This window comes from Cebus imitator, unplaced genomic scaffold (genome assembly GCF_001604975.1).
Source record: "Cebus imitator isolate Cc_AM_T3 unplaced genomic scaffold, Cebus_imitator-1.0 Scaffold391, whole genome shotgun sequence".
Classification (NCBI taxonomy): domain Eukaryota; kingdom Metazoa; phylum Chordata; class Mammalia; order Primates; family Cebidae; genus Cebus; species Cebus imitator.
This window is the reverse complement of record NW_016107706.1, coordinates 1,443,682-1,454,783: the sequence shown is the minus strand read 5'-3', so window position 1 is coordinate 1,454,783 and position 11,102 is coordinate 1,443,682. Positions and strand designations below refer to the sequence as shown.

At 45.5% G+C, this 11,102-nt stretch overlaps 1 protein-coding gene across 1 annotated transcript in view; it reads right to left on the bottom strand.

The window, feature by feature from the left end:
- Positions 1-11,102, bottom strand: part of SCN10A (sodium voltage-gated channel alpha subunit 10) — a 145,457-nt gene that overhangs the window by 84,669 nt on the left and 49,686 nt on the right. Inside the window, exons 13-14 of the mRNA XM_017508374.2 lie at positions 4,351-4,589; positions 1,574-1,747 (exon numbers count right to left, since the gene is read on the bottom strand). Coding sequence (XP_017363863.2) covers positions 1,574-1,747; positions 4,351-4,589 — 413 coding nt within the window. The remainder of the gene's footprint in view (positions 1-1,573; positions 1,748-4,350; positions 4,590-11,102) is intronic.

Genomic DNA, 11,102 nt, shown 5'->3' with positions numbered 1-11,102 from the left:
CTCTGTCACCCAGGCTGGAGTACGGTGGCATGATCATGACTTACTGCAGCCTCCACCTCCCTGGTCTCAGGTGATCCTCCCACCTCAGCCTCCTGAGTAGCTGGGATGACAGGCACACACCATTAGGCCCGGCTAATTTTTTCAATTTCTGTAGAGATGGGGTTTCACCATGTTGCCCAGGCTGGTCTCAAACTCCTGGGCTCCAGTGATCTGCCTGCCTCAACCTTTCAACATACTAAAATCACAGGTGTGAGCCGCCGCGCCCGACCTGAGATAGTCGCGTTGATCTCTATGGAAACCTCCCTCCCTGGAGTCATGCACTGCTTCAGGTCTGCCTGGGGGGAATGGCGTCATCTTTGCCTGTCTACCTGAGGCAAATACCCAGTGCCCAAATCTCTTCCGTGGCTGGCTCTATGTCATTGCTCATGGGCGTTTGAGTTTGCCACCCCTAGACCATGCACGCCACGTTCAGGGGCTCAGCATCATCTCACTGGCTCCTGTGACAGGGTCCCAGGCAGATGTGTTCTAGTGCCTCGCTCCCTGAACCACGCACCCCCGTCAACCTCTGGATGCCCAGCACTTGTCAGAACCTTTTAGGTGGCATTTGGGGAGATTGCTGGACACCCCTCTTTGTTTTGTCACCTCTCTCCAAAGCTAGAAGCGGGGTTCCCAGTTAACACTGAGAGATTCCTGTGAGCAGGTGGCCTGTGCTAACAAGCCATGACATTCTCCAGCCCTCTTTCTTATTCCCAAGAGTCAGCGAGATGCCAAGCTTCCTCCACATGACCTGGAGACTTGGAAGAACCTAGTGACCCCAGACTGTCCTGGGAATCTGACACGTTTGGCTGGCAAACGCGGCTCTGATTAAAGTGGGTGGCCTGTGGCACTTATCCTGTAGAGGGCGTCCTGGAGCTGAGTTTGGAGAAGAGCCATCATTGCATGTCAGTGAGGCTAGTAGGAGGCGGCTTTGCGGGTGCTTGAGACATTGGGGCTGCGACTTGGGGCAACAAGGAATTGAAGAATGACCTCCTTGAGGCTGGAAGGGGCTGAGCTGTGGAGTCAGACAACCTGGATTTGAGATCCAGGTCTGTGGCTTATTCGCTTGCTTGGCAGATGGGAGACTTTGGGGTCATCACGGAACCCTTCTTTTTCCCCACCCAGCCATGGGGATCTTAAAAGCAACTGTCTCACAGGGTTGTCGTGAGCATAAAATGAGGTACATTTTATCAAGTGTCCAGCGCTATGCCTGGCACATTGTATGCTCAGTAAATATTAGCTGCTATGATCATCACTGTTATTGTTATGTGATAAGAGATGAGGAAAGGGCTTGAAAGTCCCCTCTTGGTGCAGATGAGGGAACCAAGGCCCAGAGAGGAGAAGACATGTCCCCGATCTGAGTCAACAAAAAGCTGGAACCACAGACCCATGTCTCCAGTGGCCCAGGAGTCATGCCCAGCTCCCTCCTACAAGGACAGGAGAGGAAGGGGGAGGGGGCTGATGCAGTCCCCAGGGCCCAGTGTCTTCCCTGAGTCTGGGTGGGAGTTTCTCCAAGCCATCAGGAGAAAAACATTACCAAGCGGAAGCTCCGCAGCACAGACAGGCTTCCCTTCCTGGCCACGCCCAGCTCTAGCAGGCTCACAGTGACGATGACGCAGTCGAAGATATTCCACTTCTTCTGGAAATAATAGTATGGGTCGAAGGCAATGATCTTGAAGACCATTTCAGCGGTAAAAACTACGGTGAAGACCTAGGAGTGGAAACAAATTTTCATCACGGTGTGATCTGTGGGGTCTGGGGCAATGACAAAACTGGCAGCAAGAAAATGTCTTATTTACAAAATAGCAAGTCCTCTTGTTTTGTTCAGTTGCTGTGTTACCTGTGGGCTCCTGAGCATTGGCCAAGGGAACAGTCAATGTGGCAGAATGGAGAGATTTCTGCACCATTCTCAGGGGCTGTGCATGCCGCAGTTTTTCCATATGAATGGTGGTGGGAGTGGAGTAAGTGGACAGTCTTTAAGATCATTATTATAAGATCAGTACGTCTTTGAAGAGTCAGTCTGGTTCAGTGGTTAAAAAGCCTAGGTTGTGGGACATCACGGACCTGGATTAAAATCCCAGCTCAGACATTTCCTAGTTTATGTAAGCTTGGACAAATAACACATCCTCTCTGTGCCTCAATTTCCTCATCTGTATAATGGGCATAAAATAAGCGAATGCATGTGCAGTTCTTAGCAAAAGGCCTGGCAATAGCAATGCATTAATAAATTATAGTGGCTAGCAATGATTCCTTGTCTCTAAGATTCTTTTAGGCTCTGTGGGTCTTTAATTGTCTTAAACAGGACAGCAATCTGACATTAAGGGAGGTCAGAACTAGGTTCAGGTCACACAACACCAGCAGGGAAAGGAGACAGAGAAGGAGGAAAGCAAAGAGCAGGGTCAGGCGCTTTTCCTTCATATCCTTTTATTCGAGCCCCTCACCAGCCTGAAAAACGGACGGTGCATCCCTCTTAAGGAGAAGAAAGCAGGCTGAGAGTTTAAGTGACTTGCTCATGCCACAAGACTGCCCCTGTGTAACTCAAAGAGTATTTTTGGGGGGCCCCTTGTAGGCAAGTCAGTGTGGTATGGTGAGGGGTGGGGTTGAGGTCTTGTGTCTTCCAGAGACCTGGGTTGACCCTGGTTCCACCCTCACCAGCTATACAATTGGGCAGGATACTTAACCTCTCTGAGTCTTAGAGCTCTCTTTTGTGACGTGAGGGCGATGATAATCTCATGTGTTGTGACACGGAGATAACATTCGCAAAGCACCTGACTCATTGTGGGCACCACACACATAACTTTTTTTCCTTGCTTAGAAAAAATGGTGCTGTGCTCTGACACGATGGGAAAGGCCTTTTCTCTCTCTTTCTTCAACTTCTCTAACTGTAGAATGAGGGTGTGGGCTCAGATGCCTATTCCACGAGGCCCTCTGTGGTCTTAGGCTGACTTCTTGGGAATAAGCATTCTCTTCTGTTTCCATCTTCCCTTTCCATACCAACTTTAGGATGTGACCTCAGCCTAGGTGCTGCCAAAACATGAGGCATGCTGCTTTCACCATGTTCCAGAAGCTACTGCAGCCCCTTTCACAGGCCTGGATTATGGGGGAGGGAGTGGTTTCTAGGGAAGAGTAGTCAGATTTCCTCTGGGCCTTTCCCCTCCACCTAAATCTGCAGACTTTAAGAAGCTGGACCCCAAAGCTGGACAGTTTTGGTAAATCCAGTGGGTCACCTCCAGCGTGGTGGGCCCTGCTTTGGACATGAAGGCAGGACATTGACTCTTTCTAGCTTCTGCCTATCATGTGTGTGTGTGTGTTTGAAAGCACGCGCGCGCGCACGCGCACACACACACACACACACACACACACACACAAGCAGGTCCTGTGAGGTGGCTTAATCAGGGGTTAAGAAAAGTGAGCTTGGGAGCAGCTTGGGAGCCGGTGTGGCCACTAAGTCAACTCTATGACCTTGGGAAGATTATTTAACCTTCTGTATCTCAGTTTTTCCATCTGGGAAGGGAATAATAATAATACCTACCATATAGGGTTATTGTGAAAATAAAATGAGATAATCCATGAGAAGCATCTGAGTAGTATTACCATGCCTGTGGCGGGGGCAAGGCTGGAGCCGTTGCTCTCCCTCTGAGTCAGACACTTTATTCAGTATATAATGAAATCCAGGATGGACTGTATCTTGTTAAGAGTAAATAATACTAGCCAATGATGGAGGGAAATTTAAAGTAGCATCATGTCTAAACTTGAAAAGTTCCGACTTCCTGATGGTTTTGTCACAACAGCAACCTTGTTTCCATGTTCCCTCCCTCCCACTGTCTTCCCCTCCCCTCCCTCACTCTTTTTCTCCTTAAGTGACAGCATTGAAAATCGTGGCTACTGTTAATTGCAGTCACAAAAGTAATTATGTTGGAAGGAAATTGACAAGTTCAAAGATTGTCTTTAGATGAAAAAGTGACATTTATCCTCATTTCAAGGTAGAGGCAGCTGAGATCCAGAGAATTCAAGTGGCCGCCCTGTGTTCTATAAAGGGCAACTAGCTGCCTCTGGCTCCAGGCTCTCTTGGTCTACTTTCCTGTTCTTGTTCATCCCAAAGCCATTCACACCAGCTCAGCCTGGGTCCTCCCACGCTTGACCTCCTGAACCTGGTGTCCATATGTGTCCTGCACTGCTGCCTTGCTGTCAGCTAACTGGCTCAACACACTAACCAATAAGGGCATGCCCCACCCCACCCAAACCACACCCTGCTCCCTCCCCCACCCCTGCCCCGACCATACCAGTGAGGACAGTGCCAGCCAGAGCACTCACAATGTTGCCTATGTAAAGCATGGCTTCGAAGGTAGAGCTCATGCCATGGTACTCCATGGCCATGAAGATGGTGTTCACCACGATGCACAAGGTGATGGTGAGCTCTGCAAAGGGGTCCGTCACAAGCTCAAAGAGAATTGTCTTGAGCTTCACCCACATGGGGCAGCAATCCCAGATCAGATACTTCTGAGCCAAGCTGGTCAAGCAGGGTGGGCACCTCTGTTCAGACTCCTCGAGTTCTGCATTACAGGTATGGTCAATGACAGCTGTGAGCCATGTGTCACCTTGGACCCCAGTTCTGCGGTCATCCCCTAGACCTTGCCGTAACTAATAACTACCACCTCCAAAATCTTGACTTCAGCGCCCCACCCCCCCGGTGTTCATTTCCTATATTTTCAACTCCTTTAGTCTTGTAACTCCAATTAATCTCTGCCCCCTCCAGTCCTGGAACCACTGGCATTCCATATTTTTACTGCCCATCACCTATATCATGTGCTTACTTCTCAATTTACCCAGCTTAGATTGCACGTCCATCTCTCTGACTGCTCCCTTGCAGGCACCCTCAATTCCTTTGCCCCTCTCCTCCTTCACTGCACTTGCCTGGCAAAACCTGAACTCCAGATAGACCCAATTTGCAGACTACTCTGCCCTTGCACCCAACCAGCTGGACCTGGCTGGAAAAAACATACAACTGTGCTTACTGGTCCTCCTAGAGATCCGTGAGCCCAGCCTTGCCCTGCCCAGAAATCTGGCTGTGTTTCTGTGTTATATTCCACTCCTTCAGTCTTCCAGATGACTGTGTCTCACTTCCTCTTCCCAGCCTCTAACCTCCAGCTCTTCTTTCTACTCCTTACTCCGTTAATAAGCTCCCTTTTATTTCACTTGGAATATAGAAGAGCTCACAAAAGAACTTCCCCTTCTTCCCACCACTACATCTCTGGCACATCCACAAGTCCACCCCGTCTTCTGCCTTTGGGCCCCACGCAGTGCGGGCCCTTTCCTCTCCCACCCACTCAAGGCCTACGTCGCCCCCTCTCCCTTCCAGACCATTCCCATCGGCGTGTAAACATGCTTTAATTATCTCTCAGCTTTGAAAAAGTGCCCCTGGATCCCGTGCCCTCCTTCATTACTGCTTCCTTAACAGCAAAACTCCTCATAAGAGTTTTCTACCCTTAACCTTCTACACCTCCTTACCTCGTTTTTTCTCTGCAGCCCCTGGAATCTGACTTCCACTGCTTCCAAATTCAAATCCTGTTTCCAGTTCCCATCATACTCTTACAGCGTTTGACAGAATTTACATTGTTCTCTTTGAGACCAGTGTTCTTTTGCCTCTGGGGACTGCAGTGTCTCCTCTTTTCCTCCCTTATCGGTGACTATTTCTTTTCACTTTCCGTTTTTGTCTCCCTCTTCCTTTCCTGCTTGTAAATGTTGGAGAACTCAAGCATTCTCACCTTAGCCCTCTGTTTTTTTGAACCTAAAAAACCATCTTTATGCCTATTCCCACCAAATTATGTGTCCAGTTTCTGATCCCTTCCTGAACACTAGGCTCATCTCTCTGGCTGCCTCCATTAAATCCCCATGTTGATGTGTAATTGTGGCCACCTCGATGGCTTTGGGTTTACTAGAAATTTTGCAGCAAGACAAGCATCTTGTACAGATAACAGCCCATGTGGGCAAAGAAAGATGAGGTCCATTGTTTATAATAATAATAGAAAACAACAACTGATAAAGTATAATACATTGGGAAAAAGAATGAGGCAGACTTATTTGTGGTGAAGTAGAAAAATGTATATGTGTAATGTGTGTATGTGCATGTATGTGCTTATATATGCACAGAACATTGCTTGAAGAATATAAGATAAACTGGAGCCGGTGTGGGGGAGATGCGCACCAGGAGTCTGGGGAGCAGAAAGGGTCTGTAGTGGGAAGGACACATAGCTGTCGTGCATACACATTTGCAGTGTTTAGACTTTTTTTTTACTATATGCATTTGAAAAATGAGTTTAGAGAAATAATTGCATGCCCCCAAATTTTGTTAACTGCTTTATCCTGATAGGTAATTTAAAAATTTATATGTAGTCAAAATTTATCAGTAGTATTTTTATTTGTCACTGCAAGCCTTGGAAAATACCTTCTCCATGTTTTTTTCTTTCTTTCGTAGTTTCACTTTTTTCACTTAAAACTTTGGTGCATTTGAAATTACTTTGGATAAAAAGTAAGATACTGATCTGGCTTATTTTTTCCTATCTCTGGTTATTTATATCAGCATCACTTATTGAATAATTTCTCCTTTTCCAAAGATTTGAAATGTCATTTTTGTCATGTTATTGCCATTTATGTTCATATACTTTTATATACACATGTCCATTTCTCTTCCACAGATCAGACTATTTTCACTGTCATGCTGTTTTAATCACTGGCTGTGGATTTTAGAAACTACAGATGTCAAAACTGGCAAAGCATTGTTCTCTAAAGAAGTTAGAACATCCTGGGACCAAAATCAACAATGCCTGGTTGGAACAAAAGCAAGAGTTTCCCTGGACCTATTTTGGCACTAAAAAGCAGCACAGGAAGCAGTGATGAATGAGGACACTTTAGACATGCCATTTTGGCAGGAAGCAGCCACCTGTGAGGCATGATGGGGAAAGAGAGGCAGCCTCGACATTGCTGAACTTGACTGACTGGGGAGACACGGAGGCTAAAAGTAGCTACTTGCCAGCTTGAAACATGAAGATGGCTCCCCTCAAAAGGATCTCCTCTAAAAAGCTGGTCCAGAAAGAACTTCCCTCCCTTCATCCTGTTACACTTAGAGAGGTTTCCCTTCCTCCTGTTAACATCAATGTCTCCACTTGTGCGTCCTCTCCTGCCACTGCAGGAGTCTGTTGAATCGCCCCTCTTCTCCCTGAATCTTCAGTCTCTCCTATTCTCCCAGATCCTTCCCTTTAGCATGCAAATATGCTCAAAACAAACAAACCAACACTCCCCCTAACACAAAAACCAAAAGTCTTCTTTCAATTCTACCTACTCCCTAGTGCCATCTTACTAACTCCTCTCCCTCACAGGCAAACTTCTTGAAAACAATTGTCTATACACAATGTCAACATTTCTTCACCTCTCATTCGTTCTTTAAGCCCCTTCAATATGCCTACCCTCCTACCGCACAAATCCTCTTTTGCTTAGATCACCAAAGACATCCATGTGACTAAAGTCCCTGGACCTTTTTGGGGCTTCATTTTACTTGACCTTTCCACATCTGTTGGCCTTCCTAGTCTTCTTGAAGAAATTTTTACTCTGGGGTCTGCATTGTATTCTTCTAGGTCTTCTCCTATTTCTGTACCTTCCTTCTCAGTCTCCTCTGCTGGGTCTCTCTCTTCTGCTTAACCATTAAACATTAGTTTTTCAGAACTCTGTCCTAGGCCTTCTTCTCTTCCTACTTCAACCCTTCTGTGTTATCTTATCCACTTGCCTCTTTTCAAAATTACCACCTACATGCAAACTGCTTTCAAATATATAAATGTATCTAGGCCATCTTTGTCATCTAAGTTCTAGACCCACATATCATAAAGCCAACTCCCTACTGAACATCCCTACCTAGATGTTCCAAGGGTACGTGAAGCCCAGTATGTCCCACACTCAACTCACGACCTTCTTTCTTCTTTCCCCAGGGAAACCCCCTCCTTTCCCTAAAATGCTCCCTTAACACCAGCATATCTTTAGGCACTTATAAAAGAACCATATGCATCATCAAGTCCTGAATCTTCTATGAATTAGATAGCTCTCACATCCTCCCATTTCCCATCCTCCCCATGACACTACCCCAGAGTTCAAGCACTGCCATGTTACACCCCGTTTCCTCCTAAGTGGTTTCCCTGCCAACATACTTCCCCCCTTAATTTCATTATCTACGAGTATCCAGAGTAACTTTATAAAATGCAAACGTGACTTCCCTGCCTCCATTCCTTTAATGGCACCCCATTCCTCTTGGCATGAAGTCCCATATTCTTAATGTGGTCTAGGAGGTTCCTGGGATCTCGCCCCAACTCATCCCTCTAGCCTTATTTTGAGTTCTCCTGGTTCTCTAGGTTATAGCTACATTAGGCTTTTTCATTCCTTCAAATGTGATTCTCTCTTCTGCTTTGCAGTCTTTTAAGACTGGAATAATTCCCTGACTCCAGGCTAACCTTAGCATATTTCACTTGGTATCCTGCACTTCAACTTTAAGACACTCAGCACTCCAGTAATAACTTGTTTCATATCCTTCTGCCCCCACTAAACATGAGGGCAGAGACTCAGCTGTGCTCACTGCTGTGACCCAGCTTCTGGAATTCTGGCTTGGACAATTGTCAAATCTCAGCTGGCATGCCAAGCATAGATGGTTCACATGTTTTCAGTTCAGTTCATTGTCAAGTCCTGTTGGTTTGGGTCAAACTTTCTTAAGCACAATCCCCCTTAAAGAGGTGGCCTTTGTAAATCCTATTATGACTGTGGCAGTGCAAAGCATCCTTCAGGTATCTCATGTGTATAATTAATATAACATCCAATATAACATGAAAATAATGAATATAACATCCAACCAGGGAAGATGATGTGTCCTATGCTCAGAAAACTTTGACCTCTTCAATTTCAACTAAGGCTTCCTCTCCCCAGATTTTCTTTAAAATGTCATTGTTTCTCTGGCCTCTCTTACTCTACTCTCACAGCATCTTCCTTGAGGGGAAGTCTGTCCTACCCCAAGATATTTGACTATTACTTATTTTTTTTCCTTTTTATCAGTTCACACTGTTATAAATTAGCATCACCCTCCCAAATATCAACTTTGTGCATGCACTTCTCTTCTAGGTAATGGAGATCAGGCTGTGAGCAAAACAGATACATCTCGGCCCTCATGGATTTTACAACCTAGTGAATAATCATAGCCGTATGTGATGAGTATTTATTAAATGCCAGTCATGGTTCTAAGCATTTTGCTTGCCCTAACTCGTTTAATCCTCACAAAACTCTACAAGATAAGTATATACTCACTATTTTACAGGCTACAAATCTGAGGCATAGAGAGCTTACTGAAGTTCTAGGGTCACTGTTTACCATAAACAGCAGAGCTGGGATGCAAACCCAGGCAGCTGGGCTCCAGAGCAGTGTTCTGACTGCTACCCTCTGCTGCCTCTCATTCATCCTATGACCTTGTTTGGTCTTCCCAAGCAAGGTTTGCCTTGGGCTCCTACTCTCCACCTTCTCGGCTGTCTCTGTGCCTGGGGACGGTGGCCTGTACCAAATGCATTCCCCTCACCCTCTGGTGCTGGCCAGGTTTGGTTAGTGGGAGGCATAGGAAGGATGTGTTTGGGACACACGTTTTGCTCGTTCCTGTCTCATTCTTGCAGAATGCATTGCGCTTGCTGTTCGTGTCTGCAAACTTTCTCCTCAGGTTCTTACATAGCTACAACTTTGTTTAATGCAGATTTCTGTTCTTCTTGGAGGACACTCTCCATCTCCTTCCCTACTTGTTTTTTTCTCCTACTCCTTATCACTGGCTGAATATCTATTCATGTTCATCTTTTGTGTTCCCTTCCCTGTTCACCACTGAATCCCAGCACCTGGAGCAAAGCCACACACACAACAGGGGCTCAACAAATGCTTGTTGATAAGTGAATAAATGAAAGGAGAGAGAAGGAGGAAGCTTAACAGTTTTGGAGAATAAATGAAAAACCAAACTGTATTCAATGTTTGCTGATAGCAAAACCAAAACCAAAACCAGAAAAAAACAAGAAACCTAACTGACCAAGAAAAAAATTGTGGGACTAGCAGCCTGGTGAAATTCAATGCCATGAAAAATGTTAGAAGTGCAGACACTATTACAATGAACAGTGATATTAAATAATTATCAATGAGAAAAAATAATATTAGAGAGTCTATACATCTTGTTGAAAACCGGCACACATTTCTCAAAGCACACACTCAGGTATGCAAGAAATGTAACTCAGTTGAATTCAATTTATGCTTCAAGTCCTCACCATGGGAAATGTCTTTTGTTAAGTCAGTGTTGGATATTATTTCAATATCTGAGTCTGTGTCTAAGTTTTGTAGGGGTCAAGCCTGGTGGAGGGTTGAGCTGGTCCTTTGTCATCGCTAGCGTATTTTGCCTGAGTTGTAGTTCCCATCTGGTCCCTGGTGGGACACTCCATGAAGATGGCTCTTCTCTCTCTAGATTCTCTCTGTGGGTCTCACTCATCTTTTTCCATAGCCTTCACTGGGGGCCACGTCATCACCCAGTTCCTCTCTGCCATTCTGGAGCCACAGGATTTTCTCTGAGGCTGCTTCAGGCTTTCTCTAACCTAAGGTTGACCTAAGCTAAGGTTGCCTTTTCCCAGATTTTCTTAAAATCATCATTGTTTCTCCTGACTATCTTACTGTACTCTCACAGTATCTTCCTTGAGTGGAAGTCTATCCTACCCCAGGATATCTGACTATTCCTTATTTTCTTCCTTTTTATCAGTTCACACCACTACAAGTTAGCATCACATCCCAGATATCACCTTTGTGCATGCACTGCTCTTCTAGGTAATGGAGATCCAGCTGTGAGCAAAACAGATACATCTCTGCACATCTGGTATATTACTGGCCAGTTCTACCTACAATTTCTGTGCATGTGAATCTCTCTCTAAGGCTTGCCACCTCTGGCTTCACCTAGAAATTAAGGCACACATTGGCTCTGTTTTTAAATCCCTCAAACTTTTTTTTTTTTGTTTTTTTTTTTT